This window comes from Megalobrama amblycephala, linkage group LG24, assembly GCF_018812025.1.
Source record: "Megalobrama amblycephala isolate DHTTF-2021 linkage group LG24, ASM1881202v1, whole genome shotgun sequence".
In the NCBI taxonomy this organism is placed as follows: Eukaryota; Metazoa; Chordata; class Actinopteri; order Cypriniformes; family Xenocyprididae; genus Megalobrama; species Megalobrama amblycephala.
Genome location: NC_063067.1, coordinates 8,592,442 through 8,614,444, shown reverse-complemented (window position 1 = coordinate 8,614,444; position 22,003 = coordinate 8,592,442). Strand labels below are relative to the sequence as shown.

General features: G+C 37.9%; 3 protein-coding genes across 9 annotated transcripts; 2 read left to right on the top strand and 1 right to left on the bottom strand.

Annotated features, from left to right (window-relative positions):
* Positions 1-1,169: 1,169 nt before the first annotated feature.
* On the top strand, positions 1,170-6,369 carry nfe2 (nuclear factor, erythroid 2). 2 transcript variants are annotated; one of them, XM_048178958.1, is made up of 4 exons: positions 1,170-1,421; positions 3,061-3,139; positions 4,082-4,219; positions 4,763-6,369. In XM_048178958.1, the coding sequence occupies exons 2-4, from the start codon at positions 3,092-3,094 to the stop codon at positions 6,002-6,004; spliced, it is 1,428 nt and encodes a 475-aa protein (XP_048034915.1). In that variant the 5' UTR covers positions 1,170-1,421; positions 3,061-3,091; the 3' UTR covers positions 6,005-6,369. The 2 variants fall into 2 exon arrangements, with proteins under 2 accessions (XP_048034915.1, XP_048034916.1); XM_048178959.1 differs by lacking the exon at positions 1,170-1,421 and adding an exon at positions 1,922-2,863.
* A 16-nt stretch (positions 6,370-6,385) lies between these two features.
* Positions 6,386-11,105, bottom strand: hnrnpa1b (heterogeneous nuclear ribonucleoprotein A1b). Of its 4 annotated transcripts, XR_007183067.1 has the most exons (12): positions 10,919-11,105; positions 10,316-10,435; positions 10,025-10,171; positions 9,738-9,948; positions 9,557-9,649; positions 9,319-9,444; positions 9,149-9,229; positions 8,115-8,294; positions 7,881-8,030; positions 7,715-7,786; positions 6,540-6,611; positions 6,386-6,464 (listed from the first exon to the last, which is right to left on the bottom strand). XR_007183067.1 is itself a non-coding variant. In XM_048178961.1 (11 exons), the coding sequence occupies exons 1-10, from the start codon at positions 10,928-10,930 to the stop codon at positions 7,725-7,727; spliced, it is 1,182 nt and encodes a 393-aa protein (XP_048034918.1). In that variant the 5' UTR covers positions 10,931-11,105; the 3' UTR covers positions 6,386-6,611; positions 7,715-7,724. The 4 variants fall into 4 exon arrangements, 3 of the variants coding, with proteins under 3 accessions (XP_048034918.1, XP_048034917.1, XP_048034919.1); XM_048178961.1 differs by having other exon boundaries at positions 6,386-6,611; XM_048178960.1 differs by lacking the exons at positions 6,386-6,464; positions 6,540-6,611 and adding an exon at positions 7,209-7,522 and having other exon boundaries at positions 10,919-11,096.
* Positions 11,106-11,341: 236 nt separating this feature from the next.
* cbx5 (chromobox homolog 5 (HP1 alpha homolog, Drosophila)) lies at positions 11,342-21,674 on the top strand. 3 transcript variants are annotated; one of them, XM_048178980.1, is made up of 6 exons: positions 11,525-11,611; positions 12,738-12,811; positions 14,756-14,970; positions 15,841-16,072; positions 16,320-16,420; positions 20,065-21,674. In XM_048178980.1, the coding sequence occupies exons 3-6, from the start codon at positions 14,831-14,833 to the stop codon at positions 20,204-20,206; spliced, it is 615 nt and encodes a 204-aa protein (XP_048034937.1). In that variant the 5' UTR covers positions 11,525-11,611; positions 12,738-12,811; positions 14,756-14,830; the 3' UTR covers positions 20,207-21,674. The 3 variants fall into 3 exon arrangements, with proteins under 3 accessions (XP_048034935.1, XP_048034937.1, XP_048034936.1); XM_048178979.1 differs by lacking the exon at positions 11,525-11,611 and adding an exon at positions 11,709-12,338; XM_048178978.1 differs by lacking the exon at positions 14,756-14,970 and having other exon boundaries at positions 11,342-11,611.
* The last annotated feature ends 329 nt before the right edge of the window (positions 21,675-22,003 follow it).

Here is a 22,003-nt window from a genome sequence, read left to right as displayed (position 1 = left end):
GGAAATATATTCAAAGATATTACATTTTTATTCATTATGTGTTGATTATGGGATCATTTTATTGAGATAATGTCATTTTTAAAATTGTTGCTTCGTTGAAGACGTTTAAATATGCACATGGTTATTTAGCTCTAAACTTTTCTTTATTTTTCATTAGACACTAACCACTTTTTTTAATTATAACTTTAATATTGCACTGCACATTTTAGAGTAATGTTTAAAAAGTGAGAGGCAAAAGTATTACATAAAAGTAAATATTGTTTCATTTTTTTTTTTTTTTCTTGCTCACTGTCGCTTGACCAGAAGTGAAACTGCACACACTCCAATGGCAGTCCTAATGATTGTGGACCATCATGCACCTGAACGCTCTTAAAGAGTTGTATTATAGAGAGAGGGTGTAACATGATAAGGCATCGGTCAAATAAAATTAAGCACTTCAAATGAACAAGGAAAACACATCCTTTCACCTCGCCTGACAATTGTGCCTGAACAATCGTGCTGATTGTCCCATGTGTCTGATTTCGGAGGGACTTCAGCAAGGACTCGAATGGTCACTTGCAATGTAAGACACGCTCTTCCACCCTCCCGTCCCCCCGCTTTCACTGGCTGTTTGTGGTTGTGCAGCAGATACAGGAACAATGTGGCCTTTCTTACCTGTTGAAGGTGTACATTCCATCCCTACTAAAGCAAGTCAGAAAACAGCCCCTCCTCTGCACAGCAATCCCAGATTTAACTCCAGGTGCGCCCGCTCGTAGCGTCTGCGTTCAAACCACATCCCTCACACTGGGTTTCCTTTACATGATCTCCTCAGGTCATTATTGCACCCCATGAAACACATGGTTCATACTGAGGAAGTGATTTTGTGATGGAAATGTACACACCAAAACTGTGGATGAATCACTTATCCATAAACCACAATCTGAAGGGCCTGAGTCTATATTTAGTCTGGGAAGTCCACAGGATCAGGCATGAGCTTCATATATATATATATATATATATATATATATATATATATATATATATATATATATATATATATATATATATATATATATATATCCGTGGCTTAATCTTGTTTGGTCTTTTTTTTGTGGGCAACATGATTTAAACATATTAAAGTGCAAGTTTTGCATTTAGGAGGGCAAAAAGTGTGGGTGCTTTACAGGAAACCTGCTTGCATCGCCCATAGACCCATCCCATTTGTGTGAGTGACAGCCAAAAGTAGACAGGGTGAGTGGGAGAAAGAGTGAATGAGAGAGGACAGGTTGAGCGCATGCACACTTAGTTCAAAACTGAGAGCATGCAGCGAACTCTTTCACTCTGCAGTTTAACACAGGGGTCAGTGGTTTCTGCTCACAGGATAATATGATATTGTGAAGACTTTTTCATCTGAGCTCAGTGCTTGAGGAAATGCTAATAAGGTACAGTTTGTCTTTTCATCTTTTTTGAGGGTTTGTTGGGAAGTTTTTTTCAGTAAATATGGCAGATGGTGACAGATATTGTACAATTCTGATTTAGAATCTTCAAGATTCTAAATGTCATTTTTAGAGTTTTTGAGTCATGATTGTAGTCATGAAAACTCTCTAAAGACATTAAATGTAAAGAGTGTTAACTTTTTGTTGCTTCAAAAACTGAATGTAAGTTATGAACTTGATCATTTTATTGAAACTTTTGAACTTTTGAAAAATAATTGTGATGCTTCGTTGAAGACACTGAAATATGCGCATGGTTATTTCTTGGTCTAAACTTTCTTTATTTTTCATTAGACCACCACAGTCACTTTTTGATTGTCAAAAATGTTGCAATGCATAGAGTGTAGTTTAAAAAATGAGAGAGAAAAATGTATTAAACGAAGAAAATGTTGTTGAACTTTTCATCTTTCTTGCTTACTGTTGGCTCTGTACACTGGCACAGCGGTTAGTACCACAGCTGATGTTGAAACTTGGCAGGCCGGTCCCGCAGCCCTGTCCCCTCAAAATTTCAGAAACTAGTCAAAGGAAATAAGCTAGACACCGTGGTAAAGGCAGGATATATGTCTTTTACCCTCAATATGACAAAAGGAAAGAAGTGTTTTGTTAAATATCTCACCACACACGAAATGACAAACCGTTAGATGTTATACAGCTTTATTGTCGCCACGTCCTGTCAACCTTGTACCTGACATCTCAGTCAATATTTTTACAATTAGCTAGACTGAACAGCTTTCAAATCTGATTAAAATGGGTATTGCTTCTTACAAAAATAACCAGCATTTAAAATAAATTTTTACTGTTTTGTAAAATTGTTCATTTGAATTAGAAAGATAACAGCAGTTTTTCTTATCGGTAGAGTTAAATCTTATGTGCAAATGGTAGCAGAATGACATCTGAATGCAAAGTCGCATTGTTTTTATTGCACCAGAATATATGCCCGATTTAACAGGGTCCCGACGTTAAAATTTCAAGCAGTTGTTGTGTATAAAAAGGCTTCAGTATAGCACCAATAAAACAAACCACCAGTTAATGAGGCAAAGTTTTAATCTGTTTTACACAATCATATAAAGAGGATAAAACACAATGGTAACCGGAATGACTGCTAATGCATATTATGTATCACTAAACATCAGCTCATTTATTATCAACATGAAGGAGTGTACTGAGAAAGTCTTCCTGACATTCTGATGTCTGTGGTTAGGCCCCTGCCTTCGTTTACTGGAGAACAGGCTGGCTCCCGAAAGATTGTCTTATCAAGGGTTGACATTACTGTTCGAAAAGCCAGCTGATAGGACAAATCCAGCCCAACGAAACTTCATTTCCAGTGACACAACATGACATTTGGAGCACATGGGAAGGGAAACAGTTTCAAAAAAAGATATATTATTAAGGTTTATATTGTGAAGTTATGAAGTAACTTAAGTAGATGGAAATGTACTCAAGACTTGTTTTTAAAGATTGTTGGCATGTGGTCACAACTGACCTATATTACCCGTTATGTGAACGCTAGCTTTGTTTGTGTGTCTTTTATATCTTGCATGTTCGACAAATACAAAAAGTTGCAAAATGATTTCTTTTAATGTTTTAGACTGATTTACTGCATCAGGAGTCTGTCCTGAATGTGTTCAGCAGTCAACGGTGTACTTCCCCTGAGGATCAGCTGTGAAGTGAGTATCTATATGAGGAAAAATATGTTATAAATCAGCCGTTTTCTCAGCGAGAAAAATAAAACAATTTTCTCTATATGAATGAATGCTGTAAAATGTATTAATACACAGCCAAAAATGACTTTAATTTGTCCTTTCAGTAAAGAAAAATAATTCAAAATAAAACTCATGAGAATGTATATTTAATATTTATTTTACAAGCATATTTTGTCTTACTGCACAAGCAGATTTTTACTTTAAACTTAAAAATACAGACAAATAAAATGTAATTTTGAATAATGTAAAAAATATCTTTTGATTAAAAATTAAAAGAAAAAACGAATTAAATGAAGGGAAATATTGTTAACCTTTCTCGTCTACTGTATGTATATGTATATATATATATATATATATATATATATATATATATATATAGAGATGCACCGATACTGAATTTCTCTACCGATACGGTAGAGTTCTGCCTTTTATACATTCTTTTAAATTAATAATTTCATTATAATTAATAATTATAATTTGAAAGAAATGCAAATAAAAAATGTATTCTCTCCATTTCATCAACTTGTTTCAGAGTAACTGATATCAGTTAACATGAACACATTACTCAAGTTAATATTAACACACATTAACTAAATTCTGAAGATTATATTTTTATTTCTTAACTTCCTGAATGTTATTAACTCATATAATTACTATTAATATTGAACAAACTGGTTTCTTAGCATTTTTACACAAAGCCCAAATGCAGTGCATTTTCCTGCCCTCTTTTGATTGACAGGATATATCCGCCCTGCCGATACCAATTATTTGCTGATATATCGGTGCCTCTCTAATATATATATATATACTGCAGTGTATTTTTAGATATTTTAAGTGGAAAATACATACATTTGCATGTGTAACAATCCCATTTCAAGTTTGTGGATTACTGCATTTCATTTCAAGGGATTGGCAAACTCTGGAAGACTGCATGGGGAGGTGTCGATGTCCACCAATGTCACTGGATTCCGGGCACATCGTTCCCCCCAGCATTTGGAGATGGACTTGGCCTGGCAGGAACTGATGGCCATCACAGAACTTCAGGTCGGTACACTGGAACGCCCAACCAGGTTCCTCTTTTACATGCACAAACGCCCAAACTCAAGAAAACATCTGATTATTTAGTGGTAGGTTAGTCAATCGTTTTAGAGTGCAAGCTGCCTTAATGAAACGGTGGCCTTATAACATTTTTCTAACGCTGAATCCTCTATAAACACACATTGAGCTTAGCTACGATCTGCAACAATGGGCCAATTGAGTGATGCGAGGATAAAGGCAGACAGAGAAAGAGGGTGACTGCTGTATATTGCCGACAGCCCCCTGCATAGCACAATGACCATCTGTTTCGACATGAAACCCGAGCGCTCCTAAGTAAGACCTGCATAAGCTACGGGTGGCACATTCACCCAGGTGGGCTGGTCCTGTAGAGAGCAGCTGACTGAATACAACCCTCCTCTGCAGCACAAATCAACTGTTACTGAAATCAAACCTTGCTTTACTAGGTTTCCATAGTGTTTTATTGTAAAAGAGTTTGATTTGAATCACCAACTGGAAGTTCCTCTTATTAAAACATTATTTTTGTCACAGGAGTTTGAGGTACCCAATGAGAATCCTTTTGAAGCAGTCCCATACCTGTCCATGGAGCCCATGGTTTCTCAAGGGGGGTTCGGGATGAGTCAACCCCAGCCAGAATCCATTCCAGCTGCTTGTGATGCCCATCCTGCCAGTGTTTATGAAAACGCATACCCAGAAATGATGCCACCCTATCAGCGTTTGAACCCACACATGGATATGCACTATGGCCTCCATGGCAGCCATGGTTCCCCCAGAATGCTTGCAAATACGCAAGCTCTTCATCCACCTCTCATGAGTCTTTTGGAGCACATGAACATGGCAACGCGCAGTCATGGGATTGCGAAAGATGCCGTTATCAACCTTCATAGTGCAGGACAATTCAAACAAGTTTGCACAGATGATCTGGAGTCAGATTCCGGTTTGTCGCTTGGTTCAAGCCCACCGCTTGCTTCTCCTGAGAATGGGGTGCATGGAGTGCCTACATATGTGCCTGCAGATGGTACGATGGGCTATGCTGAAAATGAAATCGAAGGTATTGGGGAACAGTATCGCATGCGGCCTAGTTTGCTCGGGTCTGCCGACTACCAGCAGTCTTACAGCTCGTACCCTGGAGCATCTTTTCCCACAGCTGTAAATATGCAAGCTATCAACCAGCAGACTTACCAACCAATGGCTTCAATGAAGCAACCGGTTTTACCCACAGCGCTGCATGATCTACAACTAAATAGCTCAGGTTTAACAAGACCAGGTTCATATCAGGGTCCGTACCCAAAGCCAAAATCAAACAGCATTCCTGTACCCCTGAGCAGAGATGAACGGCGAGCCCTCGCTCTAAAAATCCCGTTCTCCCTTGAAAAGATTGTGAACCTACCAGTGGATGACTTCAATGAGCTTTTGACCCAATTCACACTGAGCGACACTCAACTGGCACTCGTGAGGGACATTCGCAGACGAGGGAAGAACAAAGTTGCAGCTCAGAATTGCCGCAAAAGGAAGCTGGAGAATATTGTGCATTTAGAGAATGAGTTGGGACATCTTAGAGCCCAAAGAGAACATTTAACCAGAGAGAGACTGGAGTTTCAGCAAAACCTAACCATTATCAAATGTCGGCTCTCAGATCTTTACACCCAAGTGTTTTCACAGCTACGTGATGAGGAGGGACACCCTTATTCAGTTGATGAGTATTCACTACAACAAACTAATGACGGCAACATTTACTTGGTGCCACGGAATACAGCACTCGAGGGTGAATGAACTTTTATGAAAAGGTTTAAGTCACCTCAGATGGAGAAAACTAAATTTATGACCAATGAATTTCAATTACTTCAAATAATTTGTGATGAATGGATAAAAACAAACTCTTTGTAAAGAGATTACACACAGTAATGTAGAGCAGAGTACAACTACACAACATATTCATGACTACAGAAGTTCAGAGAAAGATTTTTCACTTTAGGCTTAGAAAACTTTCAAGCTGTTTTTGGGTCTATAGACCCAACTCCAAGGATTTTGCTCAACACTTTTGTACATTACAGCATTGGTCTAAAACTTTGAATCAGTGTTATATGTCAAATACAAATTAAACAAGCTTTCATTAAATGGGTTCAACACAAAGACAACCAGTCACATCATTTGTAGCATTAAAAGTTTTATTGGTAAAAAAGGTAAAAACCACAGGTATAAAAAAATAAATCTATTCAGCTGCCTCTTGGTCCTAGAAGAGAGAGGAAAAAGTTTGAGACTGTGCGAGACTGTAAACATGAAAATATTGCATTACAAAACCAACTACCTTTTATAATAGCACCAGTTTAGATGGACAAAAATGTGTTCATGTCAAGAGATGATTTTCACTCATCAGATCCTGAAAAAGCAAGAGTATCATGGTCAGCAAGTTAAATACAGAACATAAGGGGAAAACATATTGGGCATGCATTAAAAGGTTTAATTTTAATAAAAATCTTTTTCACCAAACTATGCTGACTTCAGTTACTTCCTCTGTAATATACACAACACTGAATGGGAAGTTCTTTAACTGTACAGCTTCAGCTAATAAAACTCTTACAGTTACCAGCGGTAGTGGAGAAGTCTGTTCTTACCTACAGGAGTTTTTAAAGCGCTGCCTGCTAGTCTTTGAGTGGCGCCCTGTACTCCCTGCTCTCTGCTTCGTCACAGGGCGATGATCTTGCTACTCCTCTCTCAGCTTGCTCCCATGGCTAGACTGATATGTAGCCAAATGTACACTACTCTAGGCATTTGCATTAAACAGCCTATGCCTCGGTTCAAGTTACCATTTAACTTGAGAATGGATTTTTTTTTTTTATTGTTTTTTTTTTTTTTTAAGAGCCAGGACAGTCTAAGATTTACTTACTACTAAAAAGGCTCACAGAAACTCCCATTAAGTTCAAAAGGTACTACACTAAAAACCCCCAGAAACCAAAAACGACTAATACAGCACATCTTTAAAAAAAACAAAAGTGATGTTTTATTTCACCTTGATTGGTTACATAAATCAAAACCATAAAAATCAAAACCATAACGACTGAAAGTAATTCTACATAAAACCTCATTGGAATGCTTTTTCCTCAATAGACAATATAAAATAAGTCTGCATGATGACAAATTCATGATGTCCCACACACGATAGCGCTACTGTACACTTCTTCTGGTGGCAGCTGTAAATCTGCCAAACCTGTTTGGCTGAGCAGATCTAGGGATGTAAACCTGCATCTGCCCTGTCACTTCTCCTGCTCTCCTCTCCTAAAGCACTCAGTCCTGTTGAACAATATGAACAACAATTGTTAAGCTGCACACTACCTGAGGGTTGTTTCTACACCAGATGTACAGCAAATGTTACAGTTTAATGAAGAGCATTCAGTCCAAGACTAACGTATAGGTACTGTTACCCTGTAAAAAGTAATCTGAAACAAAGTCTATTTCAAGTAGACAGCAGAATTTGAAACAAACCTTTCTGAGATTAAAACCGTCTACCACTAGAGCCACCACCATATCCACCACTTGATCCACCTCCATAGCCACCTAGAACAGACATAGTAAATTTAGTATACTCTTTTCATGTAACAAGACTTAAACCAAAAGGAACATGTGTAGAAGACCATTATGAAGAGCTCACCACCATATGGGCCACTGTTCCTTCCTCCTCCGCCACCACTTCCAAAGTTTCCTTTCATGGGACCATAGTTGGACTGCTGGTTGTTATAGTTGCCAAAGTCACTGTAGTTACCACTTCCACCACCGCCGCCGCCGCCACCTCCAAAGTTGCCTGCGAAAATTTAAGTCACATACACCGTTACTACTGACAATTCAGGCACAAATAAATTTCAAGTTAAGCTTGACGTGTACTCACCACCTCCAAAGTTTCCATTGCCATTGTTGTAATTGTCATTATAGCCACCACCGCTGTTTCCACCACCACCATAACCTCCACCTTGGTTGCCATAACCATGTCCTCCTCCACCACCGCCGCCATAGCCGCGATTTCCACCATAGTTACCAGGACCGCCGCCACCACCTCCACCATAACCACCTGGAGAAAGGTCACAGGAATATTTACTTAACATTCGGGTTAGGAATTGAAAATTGATTCCAATTCTGGAATCGGATACCAATTTCAATTCCTCTTTTGGCATTTTAATGTGATTTCTCCCTTCATTTCTGTGTTGCTCACACATTTAAAGCACATGCACAGAAAGTCATGTCTCATATAGCGTGCAAATACTGAATGGAGATTTTTTTTTTTTTTTTTTTTAAACGTCTTCCTGCACTGGCAAATACACAAATATCAAAATACCCTTGTTAACTGTTGGTTGTCTAAAGTGAACGTACAAAGTTAACGCATTAAACTGGATCAGTGGGAGAGCAGAATATATAGCCGTCATCTGTTTAACGTTAATCCACAATAAAAATACAAAGAAAATTCACTCGCTGATCGTGACTGAATAACTTCTGTAGCCATTTGTAATGTACAACATTTATAAAGTAACTTATAAAGTGCAGTTTTTACATTTGACTACAGTTTCTGTACCCGAATACTAGACCCACCTGAAAATCTTAACCGTTTACTTCATCTGCATCCTTGTTCAGTGTATTTATGCGATTGCTAACTGGTTTGTTCTTGTTTAAAGCGTTTACTTGTCTTTAATACTGCAAAATTACTTTGGCTAGTTTTTGGTGTGGCATTTGTCAAAACCATAGGCAAAAGTTCATTGTTCTTTAGCCTGTTGATTTGCGTTCATGGTACTCAGTTGCAACAAAAAAATGTGAATATCCAAGTTTACCTTATTAGAAACTAGGAATAGATAAAAATGGTTAAAAGTCAAATGATACCAAACTTAACATTTACAATCAGTTAAATCTTCAAACCACTAAAAGAAAACATACCATCTCCACCAAATCCATTGTTGTAGCAGTCACCTCCTCCATAACCACCACCTCCACCACCACCATTACCTCCTCTACCGCCTGCAACATGATTGTGAAAAAGGTGTTAAGTCTCTATAAAAAGCAAATATACAATTCAAAACTCTTCAAATGTCCACTTTGGCATGTACCTCTTCCAAAGTATCCGTCGCGGTTGCCACCGCCGCCACCACCACCTCCAAAGTCATTGTTGTAGCCACCGTTATTGCCATATCTGTTGAAGTTTCCACCTCCTCCACCACCACCACCACCACGGCCTACAGATTCATTAAAAAAATAAAAAATAAATAAATAAATAATAATATCATTATCATTAATACAGCACAGTATATTAAGGGGGGGTAGAAACAGACCCATGAACAAACTTACCTCTCATGTTCATGCCAGTGTTCTGCATTTCTTGTTTAGATAGAGCTTTCCTGACTTCACAGTTGTGCCCATTCACAGTGTGGTATTTTTGAACTAATAGGGAAACATCCACCAGGGTTAATTTTTAAAACCCTACAACATTAAGATATTAAAAAGTCGACAACCGAATGATAGCACTTACTGACAATACGATCAACAGAATCATGATCGTCAAACGTAACAAAGGCAAAGCCCCTTTTGTTTCCAGTCTTGTGGTCAACCATTATCTCAATGGCCTCAATCTTTCCAAACACGTCGAAGTAGTCGCGAAGATGGTTCTCCTCAGTGTCATCCTTAATGCCACCCACAAAAATCTTCTTCACGGTTGTGTGAGCAAATGGCTTGTTGGAATCCTGAAACATACATGCAATTAGGCATTTGCACTCATGCATATCTTTATTGAAGCTTTTACATTACAAAAGTCCTCACCTCTCGAGACACGGCTCGTTTGGGCTCCACAAGTCTACCGTCGACCTTGTGGGGGCGTGCATCCATAGCGGCGTCGACTTCAGTCACGCTGGAATATGTGACAAACCCAAAGCCCCTGGAGCGTTTGGTGTTTGGATCTTTCATGACCTAAAAGCATCACATAAGCGTAAGGGTCAAACACCTAGTGGTCATCACAGCAGCCTTAAAAATCACAATACTCAATCTTAAGTTAGATTAAAAAAAAAGATGTACTTATTACATAACTATATAGATAAGGTGGAAGAAGCTTACCACACAATCCGTTAAGGTTCCCCATTGTTCAAAATGTGCCCGCAAACTATCATCAGTGGTTTCAAAGCTGAGCCCTCCAATGAAGAGCTTCCGCAGCTGCTCTGGCTCACGTGGCTGGCCCTGAAAACAATCCATAATAATTTAGTAACATTATAGCTGTGCATCGTGTCTGTTATCTGCAGCAGATATTAAACTAACACTATTCATGCGCAAAGCTTCATTGGGGTAACAGACTATTAAAGGAAGGTGAACAAACACCTCCGCCATGTTGGTGCCGGACCATGCGGCCTATTTGTAATTGCATCTCTGTTCCAGCCAGACACTGGTGGCAATAAATAGATGCAAACATTTATAGATACGGCGATTGAGCAATTAAAACAAAGAGACTATTATTTTTATGAACACGACCTTCGATGTAACCATGCGGCCTAATGTGTGCATTATACAAGAGTTAAAATGGCGGCTCGAACACGCTATTTGCATTAACAAAGAGCCACGAATGAGGTCCGCGTTAAATGGAAAAACACTCAAACGACCAAAACAACATTGCTTACAATATATTTTTATAACTCCTAAATAACTGTATTATTGAAGCCAACCTACCTCCTTGGACATCCTTCCGACTGTTTCTGTCCGTGCTGCGCCACACGCTTGTCGGTGAGACACACACTGAGAATTGGGGGAGATACCATAAATAGCGTGGCTGTAAACAGGCCCCTCCTACTACAGACGATGATTGGTTTACTGTTCCCGCTAATGCTTTTGTTTTGCTCTTTGGCGATGTCTGATTGGCTGAGACTCAAATCAATCCCGAGAGCAAGAGGTTTCGTCCGTTTGATCGCAAACTTTTCTAAAAATAATAATAATTATAAAAAACAGTACGTTTTTTTAAATAATAAAAAACATGTTATTTCATATATATATATATGAGGGTTTAATAATTTACAATTAATAATTTCACTCACATAGCTTCGTTATCACTTTAACCCCTTATTAGACACTCGTGCCTCTCATCGAAAATATGTTTTTCCCCCTAAAATAATTTTAAAATTATCAGAAATTTTCAGCAAAAACTGTAGGTTTTGGTAGCCCTGCGACGCGTGCGCATCCCATTGTATGCGCGTGAGGCTGTTTTTGGCGCGAGAGCGTCTAGCACAGGCGCATGCTGATTGGCTGGACTCGCCACTGGACGGATGCATGCGCGAGAGGCAGCAAACTCCTGTGTGCAGGGAAAAAGCCGCCGCCGCCTCAGCCTCATTATCCAACACGAATAGGAAAACATCGAAAAATATCTCAGTAAGTATAAAATAATCATCCACATTAACATCAGAATATGTTATTGTAGATTCTCGTTGCACTGGAAAAGACCTGCGCCGTCGCTGTTACGTTTAAACATGATAAGATCAGGTGAAATCTGTTCAGCTCGGCCCGCGCTGTTGCTAAGCAAAGGCTCGGTGTGTTAGCGCGCACGACGATAACATTCAAATAAATGCGAATAAACGCGTGAATGCTTTGCTTGTAGCGTTTAGACGCCAAGAAAAAGTGTGTATGCTAATTGAGCTAAATTAGCCTGCTATCATGTGCGGCGGAGCATCGTTTGAGCCTTGTTTTTTGTTTTTGCAGGCATTGCCTCCTTGAGCTAGCTTATAGTTCTTTGTAAACAAACATCACACCAGCAAACGCATGGAATTATTTCTCAAGCATGTTGTTTTATATCTTTGTTTTGTTGCTCTTGCAGAATGAGCTTATAGCGAGGCAAACCGTAGTAATCAATGGGAGATTTGTAGCTAAATGTTAGCAGTGCAGCTATCACTGCATTTAAATCCGATATTGTTTATGTTGTGTATTTTGAAACACATGCATTGGAAGTTAGCATATGATATGATATGAGATGTGAAAGCATGAAAACGTGAGAGCTGTGTTGGGCTGCTCAGTGTTTCACATTGTTTAACCTTGCTCGCTGAAATCCTTCATGACATGAAGATAAGAACACATGGCTGGTTTATCGCAATTCTAGTGCAAGGTTGGTTAAATAAGCGTCTTGGTAAATGAATATGGGAACTACATCCCAATGCACCAATATAATTGCAGAATTTAATATAAAGTGTTCAGCATGCACTGTTGTTGCTTTAGCTTTGATAACAGTGTGTGTGCAACCAATATATTTTTCGCCTTTTATTGATTAATAATTGTTTACTAAAATGTATTGTTTACATTGTTATTATGCATTTAATCCTTAAATGATTTTGTAGCTCCTCAAGTCAAAGGCATTTGTTTGTATATTTCTATAGATGTCTGTAAATTTGTTTTTATTAGATCAGTGGGTGTGTTTCACTTTAAAATCAAAGTTTTATCTTTTTTGTTTTAAATACATTTTGGATATATTTAAATGCAGATGTTTCAATGAACTTTATTTGCTTAGGGGAGCTCTGAATGCTGTGATCAAGAATCATCTCTGCATTTTAAGAGGTCACGCCCTACAACAGAGGACTGTAGGTGAGTGGACAAAAACAAATACTGACTTTTGCCATTGCAGTTAAGGTAACAAAAGTTTTAACCTTAACTCTTAAAGGGGGGGGGGTATCACACACGGTTTCTGCCAATCTCATGTTAATCTTGAGTACATATAGAGTAACAATGCATCCTTCATATCTCCGAAAAGTCTTTAGTTTTGTCATATTTATAAAAGATAGATAGGCTAAACCGAGTCTTTCCGAAAAAAGCAGAGCAGCTTTACTCTACACCCGCGATCTGCAAATCCAGCGCCAAACTGGGACTTGTTTACAAAGTATTCGTCACCAAATTCCCAGGAACAAACAAACATACGTGCACAACCCCGTTGCTGCCCCGGAAAAACAAACTTCATCCACTGTTCCCCTAATGCTGGGTTCTTTGGGAAGCTGAAAGAGGTAGTCTTTCCCTCTCATCCAAAAACACACTCCTTTGGTGACGGGAGCTGCACCTCATTTCGGAGGCTGCGTCCTCCGGAGGTCACATTTGAAGGCTGAATACTTCATCAAGGATGTCATATTTAAGAAAAGTAACCATAATAAAATTGACTGATAATCACTGTGAGGTGTAAAATACTGTAATTTCTTTCTTACGTTACAATCTAATGGTTATTTTTCTCAAATGAGACTGCCTTGATGATGTATGCAGCCTTCAAAGGGTGCAGCCCCTGAATTGGAACACAGCCATCTCTCAGCTTCGAAATCCCGAATGAAGCGCGTTGATGGGCGTGCTCTTGCTCTGGGTGATGTGTGTGCACACGCTTATCAGGGAGAAGTGCCTATATAAGGAATTCCGCTCTCTTTTGCCATCATACAGGACTCGATATAAACTCTCCGAACCCTGTACCGAAGTAGAGTATTTGGCACAGAAATCACTGAACGTCATACGTCCAACTCGTGTTTTGAAACTTTGGCCATGTTTAGCATGAGAATGCAACTCTTTAACAGTGTAAATAAGTCGGAATGCATGAAATAGCATTCCTAATACGTCCCAGCCCTAATACAAAGTATGACAATGCTAATCTCAGGTACTGTTTATGTGCTTTATTTAATGTTTAAAGCATCTTATGTGAGTTTGAATATCATTTTGTTTGCCGTAGATAGCCATACAGAAAGCAACAATGGATAATTTACCTTAGATCTTGTAAATAAATTAACGTAAACAAGAACTTTCAAGCTGTCAACTCAGGGTGAGCAAACAAATGTATTCTGTGATGAAGATTGTCTTAGTCACTCAGTATGTATTTTTAATAATGTTAAAATGGTGTAAAATATTTATGAATTTATGTACTTGTCGGTTTCATTGTGAGTGCAGTGTGCCTGCAGAGAGTGATCCGCCTACACGCTACTCTGATTGGCTGTGAGTTTTATTAACTTACCATTGTTCTTTTCGATGCTATTTCCATATTTGTGGGAGTAGGTAGGAGCGTAGATCCGTACTTAACAAATTCCGGAATGACGCTGAAGTTTGAAATGCCCCGGGTAACTCCTTATTGTTCAGATGCCATGGTGTCACTATATGTGACGTAGACTGATATCGTTGAAGAGAAATCCATGTGCTTATACTAGCTCACGGAGAGGCATGTAAACACCATTGTGAATGTTCGATTAAATGACCAAACATGGTTCTTAAGTGAATTTGTCGTGTCTGGTGTGGATTGCTTGTTGCTGGAATCTTAATGCTTTGCATCTGGTTAGAACACGGTGTGCAAGACCTAATGCACAGATTATTTTGACATCGGATGTTTTTTTCCCATATGTTTACTTGTACGACTTAATGGATTTACATTTATTTCTTGACAAGGTGATTATTTTGATCAAAATTTGCAGTGGATATGCACCTAAACAGAGTTTTAGTCTTTGTAATCTTTTATGGTTTACTCATAATCTTACTATTTTTCTTTTTTTTTTTTTTTTTTTTTTTTTTCAGTTGACCACTTTCCTCCCCAGACCAGGGAGCCACACAGGTCACATTAGCTCATAGGAAAAACATTTAGAATCAGCCATGGGAAAGAAGAACCAGAACCGTGAAGATGATGAGGCTGCTTCCTCAGATGAGGAAGAGTATGTAGTGGAGAAGGTCTTGGACAGGAGAGTTGTGAAAGGCCGTGTGGAATATTTCCTCAAGTGGAAAGGCTTTACAGAGTAAGTCTTCATTGCCCTTTACAATAATCTGAAGGCCCAGATATACTTATGGCAAAGTTCTTTTTCATTCTTCACTTAGGGGTTCGAAATACGTGACTGTTATACTGTCATTTAAGGTCCAGACAGGTAGTAAAGACATCGTTAAAATAATCAACGTAACTACAGTGGTTCAACCTTAATGTTGTGAAGTGACGAGAATACTTTTTGTGTGCGAAAAACAAAACAAAAATAACGACTTTATTCAATTTCTTCTCTTCCGTGTCAGTCTCTGTCACCGTTCATGTTGTAAACACAGTGACACAACGTCAGAACGCCAACTCATTATTAGCCAGCATTCGTGGTGCTCACGTGAACAGCGTCAGAAACTGACACCGAAAAAAATGGTTGAATAAAGTCGTTATTTTTGTTGTTTTTGCACATAAAAAGTATTCTTGTCCCTTCATAATATTAAGGTCAGAAAGCTCTCGGATTTCATCAAAAAGATCTTATTTTCTGTTCTGAAGATGAACAAAGGTCTTACAGGTTTGGAATGACATGAGGGAGAGTAATTAATTACAGAATTTTCATTTTTGGGTGAACTAACCCTTTAAGGGTGTCTAATAGGGCAATCGCTGTTTTCATTGTTTTCACATCTCAGGAAGATGTGGGGTGTGTTAGTGCAGGTAAAAGTCTTAAAGTCATCAGTCGTTTTTACACTGAGATGCAGTGGACCTGTCTAAAACAAATCATTTAAGAAATTAGTTTGGAGAACACTCAATTCTTGGCAATTTTGTAATGGTGTGTGAACTTCCTGTTAGCATATTTCATGCACACATGATATGAGGAAATACAATGTTCTTAATTCATCCTTAATAGTACATTGTCTTGCAGCAAACACAACACATGGGAACCGGAAAAAAACCTGGACTGTCCAGAGCTAATCGCAGAGTTCATGAAGACCTATAAAAAGGGAAGCAGTGGAAGCACACCCAGCAGCAAGCCCTCCAGCACAGGCTCTTCTTCGGCCCGTCCCAAAGACAGTAGCGGCAGCAGCAGCACAAGCAAGAGGAAAAACTCAGAGGAAGAGAACGGGAGTGGCAGCAAACCCAAAAAGAAAAAGGAGGTACGGGCTTAACAAAAGTTTATGAGCCCATACTCAAGCTTCATTTGCATGTAATTATCATGCAATATCCAACTTGATATTACAAATATACCCCCGCAATTAATTCTAAAATATGTTTCTTAAATCATTACTTGCTTTAAGTGACGTTGTGTCATGTGGTAGCCAGTGTATTTAATGAGGTGGTATAAAAATAAGATGTAGTTTGAGTAATTTTAGGGTTTATGATCATCGCCTTTGTTCTTCCTAGGATGAGATTCTTGTAGCAAGAGGGTTTGAGCGAGGCCTGGAGCCTGAGAAGATTATTGGAGCAACAGACTCTTGTGGAGACCTTATGTTCCTTATGAAGTGGTGAGCAATTTATTTCAATGAAACTCTCCTAGTCAGAGCTTAGAAACAAAAAACCACAAATCTGACCCTATTATAGTTAAATGTTTTTTTTCTCTATCAAAAATGGTCTTTGGTGGTGGCGGCAGCCATGGTCATCCATACACAGTTCAAAGTACCCTACCCATGTGAACTCTGAGCCCAGCACTGAATAATAAATTCAAAATTAATGCAAAAAAAAAAAAAACAGTTTGTAATATTAACTTATTATTAAGCTAATATTACAAACTGTTATATTAACTTAATAATATTAAAGGGATAATATTAACCTGTTTATTCATGAAATAAAAATAATCGCTGTCAGGACATCATCAAACAAGGTGCTTAGAACTATTTTATATTTAAAAATCTGTAAATTTATATGTGAAAGGTTTGTAATAAAATGAACAACAATGTTTACATGGAAAAAGTCAATCTGTGCATAATGCACAGATAATTTTACATACAGTATCAGATTTTGTTTCTTCCATTGCTTTGGTTATCACTGTCAATTGCGCATTTAAATACAGTTGTCAATCCAGAAACTTTGCAATGTGTTGTTAGCAGCATGAAAATATATATTATATACAGAAAGCGAGCAAAGATCACTGCTATTTTAATCACTGAAGCTGTCAATTACTTGAGTTCAACATGAGGTACACAAAGCTGCATTCTTGCGAAAATTCCCGCTATAATCAATGAAGCTGTTTATGCTGTGCAATGATTCTCTTACTGACGTGTTCATACTTTGTCGGTTATAATGAAAGGAACTTGCTCTGAACGAAATCTCTTGTGTTTCCAGTGGTGTTGAATAGATTCTGACTAATCTGATTAGCCTTTGCTTTGACATGCTCAACAGATATGCCAATGATTGGTTACATCTCAACGCTGCAAAAACACATTTTATAGCAGCCGGCTATCAGCAGGTACTGGTACTGCAGAACGGCAAATATCGTCCCATTAAATTATCAAACAAATCTTTGGCAGGACAAATTTTCATTTTGGCTGCCGCTAAATATTTTCAATGCAGGAAAAACATGTTCTGTTAAAACATGAATTCAGAACTGCTAAATATTCAGCATTTATATATGATTTAAATATAATCACAAACGGTCTCAATAGACATGTTAATGACAAGGATGTATCTCACCTGACCAATTGTGATTGGATCACCTGAGATGGATGTTAGGACAATAGTGTCAATGGCCACATTTACACCTGGTATTATGTCTGATTTCATGCAAACTGCCCCGTTATTGTTTCTTTGTCTGAACTTTGCTCACATTTACATCCCTGCCCGGTGCGAGACTGAAGATCCATTATTCTTTTGTCTCAATTTTACACCTATTTACACCTGTAAATTTACCAAGCCGAACCAAGCTCAAATGGAAACACAACCTAGGGATGCACCGATCCAATACTCAGATCGGGTATCCGCTTCGATACAGCCATTTTTGCCGGAACGGGTATCGACTGGATGGGACCGATCCAAATCCGATATTGTGCGTGTACTATTCTGTGTTATTGTTAAGCCCCACAAAAGGCACAAAAGCATTAAAAAGCACCATAAGGTTTTCGTGCACTATATTCCAAGTGTTCTGAAGCCATTCCATAGTTTAATTTGAGGTACAGATAAATATTTAAGTCATTAAATTAAAGTTCACGTAAATGCCTCCCTCCGCTGTGCCTGTCAGTCATTCTCAATTCAGCATTCAAACTGCGTGTCGCGTAGTGAAGCTATTGGTTTATTTACAGTTGTTGCACTGATGCACAATTATTTAATAAATAATTCACTACATTTGTGTCTGTTTATTTGGTTTTACAGAGTTAGGAAAGTAATGTTTAAGTTACAAAAGACGCACAAAAGAATGATCCCAGTTTCTTCCACACAGTGAGGCATACAGTTTATTAGGTAATTTAGCACTTTTTTTATTATTACTTGAATATCGGATCGGTATCGGAATCGGAAGCGAAAAAGGCGGATCGGAGCATCCCTAAACATAACCAGAACTGTTCCTTGCTGATCTTAGAACCGTTCAGCCCGACGGTGGAAAAGCGGCTACTGAGTCCAAAAACTTTCACATTTTTCAAATGATGTCCAAATGATCTTTTATGATCTCTCTTCATAGACTGAGGCAGAAAATACAGTGTTTATTGCATGTAGCCTTTTGCATCATATAGCATGCATTATAATGTTATCCTACTTGTCTACTGCCTAAAGGTTCCATTGGTCAAATGCTACTAGCTGTACACTAGCTTAATACAATAAATGATAAATTAAAATGTAATAAATGATGAAAATCTGTATTTTTGCATATTTCTGTGTTCACTGTTTTCACCAATTTGTAAATGACCATCTCTGACCAACATTTCTAATATAAAGCTGTGGTCAAATATGATGCATGGCTTCTTAGGGTTGAATATATTTTCAGGGTTTCTGGGGGTCTTTAAAAAGTCTTAATTCAGTTTGATTGAATTTAAGGCCATAAAATGTCTTAAATATCTTAAGTGGTATAACAAAAGTCTTAAATTTGGGGACAGACTGGAACCGCTATACAGCTTAATTTGATTATTAAACTTCAAAAGGGCTATCATTTAAATAAATGAGAGCTTCACATTTGAAGTAAAAATGTTCCTCAGGGTCAGTTTCAGAGGAGTTCATACCACACATTTATGCCAATCGAACTCTTATGATCCACTGTTGATGATATCTTTACTGTAGGGTGTTTATATTGTAATGTGTTGAAGATGGTTGTTGAAGGGCATATTTTATCTCAATCATTTTGAATGAGCAGCTGGCAGTAGTAAAGCATAAGCATTTCAAAGTAAGTGTCCCAGTGTGTATAATTGTTTATAATTAAAAATTCAGCATTATGCATAATTTTTTTTTAAGGTATTGGTATTTAGGTTGCACAATAAACTAAATCTGCCTTTTAATTGAATCTAAACTCTTGCAGCTTCTCTCTGGGCCGCCCTGTCACAAGAGGCAAAGACCAAGAACGTAATTTAACACATTCAATATATAGATTTTACTAGTGACGGCACAATAATCTTTTTATTTCCTTTCTTTGAACACATTATTATTGTATCAGCAAATTCTAGAAATTTGTGTATATTGATACATTTATTACATAAACTAATTTCAATACTGAATAAAACGTCTTGTGTATTTTAAACTTGCAGTTACCCTGTTAAAGTTGAATGTGCCCCAGCCGGTTTAAGTAAAAGAACCTGAGTGACGTCATTTAAGATTGTATTGAGCATGTTTGCTCTATCGACTTAATCGACAGAATTTTATTTGCACAGGTTTTAAAAAAGGTCTTAACGTTTTTTTTTCCTGCAGAAACCCTGATTTTTATGTCAGTACAGTATGCAGTGAATGTATACAAAATCATTGCTCTAGTATCTGGAGTTTATCCAATCATGAGGTCTTTACAGACATCTTTATAAACAGGTGTTAAATTCTGGTTAAGCTCTCCTAAATGAATTTGGTGCAAGAAGCCTTGACTTACAAGTGTATTTAAGAATTTTAATGTGATTTTCAGTTTGGAGCTGATTCAGTGCAGGATGATGTATAACCTTGTGCAACTGTCCACTTAATGCAAATTTTCACTGATGTCCCACCACAGGAAGGACTCTGATGAGGCAGACCTTGTGCTTGCAAAGGAAGCCAATCACAAGTGCCCACAGATCGTCATTGCCTTCTACGAGGAGCGTCTGACCTGGCATGAAGATGGCGATAAGAAGGAAAAGAGTGCCACAGCAGTTTAAACGGCATAAGGGGGAGGAAAGACAGAATCCTCCAAACCTTGTGCCCTTTGTCGCACCGGTGACACTCTCATAGCCAACTTTTAACGGACCATTTAGAAAAAGAAACAGCCAGCGAGTAATGGAGGTTACTGCCCACCTTGACAACCTCTGTCCACCCTTCATGAAACAGCATCACTCACCAGACAAAAACCCAAAGGCCATGGCGAACTGTGGCTGCAGCAGAGAGCGGTGGAATGTGATCTCTTTTCTCTTACTCTCTCTCTGATCTTCCTTCTGTTTTGTCATTATTTGTGTATTTGTGCCCCTACAACTATGTTCTTATGATGTGTTGTGTGCTAGTGTAGATGTGAAACGATGAAAACCGTACATGCCAACCTTTAAACTTTATTCTCAGTTGATTTCGTAGTATTGCTGACATGACTGAAAAAAATCAGTTGAGGTTCAGCGTTTATCTGTAACGCTGGATAAAGGGTTTTTGCAATCAGGTAGAAAGAATTTTGCTGTATCAATTTTTTTACTGTAATAATGACCCATGTGGGGCAAAATCTGTGATTTATTTTATAATCTTTTTTTTTTTTTTTGGCTTCTAATTGTCAGTAAAGCCACATTACAGAACTTTACCTTATGATTACTTGCCCAGATTAAAATTAGGACAATTAGTTATTGGCATTTTTTTTTTTTTTTTTTTACTTTCTCCATCTAACACCTGTATAAAAATTATATAACTCTTCTAGTGTCAAAATTGGCCCTTTTTAACCATTCTTAATCTTTAAACGTATCACTCTTGCTAGTAGGAGGGCAGACAATCGTCATCACCTGAGTGTGAAATGGGACATTTTTTTTATCAGTTTCCACACACTTTTTTTCTTTTATTCATTTTGCTCTGCAAGTCTAACCGATATACTCCCTCTTGTGGCTGATTTTGGTGAACACATTCCCTGTTTGACCTCATGAACTCAGCTGTCCTCATTCACGTGGTAGATTAAACATATATTGGGTTCTTATTACTTTTTTAACCTAGAGTTGACTCAATAAAATGGTGTTTATCAAGGTCACGTGACTACACTGGAGTTTTGTGCTCTGTAGTGTTTTTTTTTTGTTCTTTTACAGAGCCACTGAACAAAGCTACTTACATTGACAGCCTTTGAGATCATTTACAACAGGAAAAGTGTTTTATTTTAAAAGTATGGACACAGTCCACTGGCAGTAGAATAGTGGGAAAGGTTGTTTGCGATGGAGTTGTTTGTAATGGGGGGGAAAAGTTTTAAACATTTAAACAGGGTTGAACATGTAGTTACCTTTTTTGGTATGGTTTTTGTTGGATTGCCATGATCATTTCCACAGATGAATCAGTTTTAGCAGTTGTTTTTAAAATGTGCAACAATAGATGTCTTTTTCTATGTTATGTGCACAGCCTTTTTTTTAATGTCATGTACCAAATTGTAGTAAATCTAGTTTTCAACACTAACAGTTGATCTTTTTTGGAAACCCTAAACCCTGGCTTTTTGACTCAAGTCATACTAAATAAATTTCATTGTAGTACTGAGATTATGCAAGTTTCACTAAATGCAATGTTTGTGAGAAAACCCAATTCAAACCATTTATTTTAACCAATGATATATGCAACATCCCATTTAGTTCAGTTGTCATTGCAGTGCAGTAACAAGTTTGACCTGAAAAGCAGTGCTGATGTTTACCAGCAGATGTCATAATGGAGCAACTCTTGCCCGTTTGTTTCTACTGATTAAAAAACAGTTTGCATAGGGATTATAAAGTAATAATAGCATGTTAAAATCT

Bases quoted from the DNA above. Each gene is read 5' to 3' on its own strand.
- nfe2 (XM_048178958.1), top strand. From the start codon at position 3,092: ATGTGTTCAGCAGTCAACGGTGTACTTCCCCTGAGGATCAGCTGTGAA. The intron at 3,140-4,081 runs GTGAGTATCTAT...TTTCATTTCAAG, and splicing joins CCCTGAGGATCAGCTGTGAA to GGATTGGCAAACTCTGGAAG. The intron at 4,220-4,762 runs GTCGGTACACTG...TTTTTGTCACAG, and splicing joins TGGCCATCACAGAACTTCAG to GAGTTTGAGGTACCCAATGA.
- hnrnpa1b (XM_048178961.1), bottom strand. The intron at 9,949-10,024 runs GTGAGGACTTTT...TGTATGTTTCAG, and splicing joins AACGAGCCGTGTCTCGAGAG to GATTCCAACAAGCCATTTGC. The intron at 8,295-9,148 runs GTATGTTTTCTT...ACCTTTCTCCAG, and splicing joins CAATGGATTTGGTGGAGATG to GTGGTTATGGTGGAGGTGGT.
- cbx5 (XM_048178978.1), top strand. From the start codon at position 11,432: ATGCGCGTGAGGCTGTTTTTGGCGCGAGAGCGTCTAGCACAGGCGCAT. The intron at 11,612-12,737 runs GTAAGTATAAAA...TTATTTGCTTAG, and splicing joins AAACATCGAAAAATATCTCA to GGGAGCTCTGAATGCTGTGA. The intron at 12,812-15,840 runs GTGAGTGGACAA...ATTGTCTTGCAG, and splicing joins CCTACAACAGAGGACTGTAG to CAAACACAACACATGGGAAC.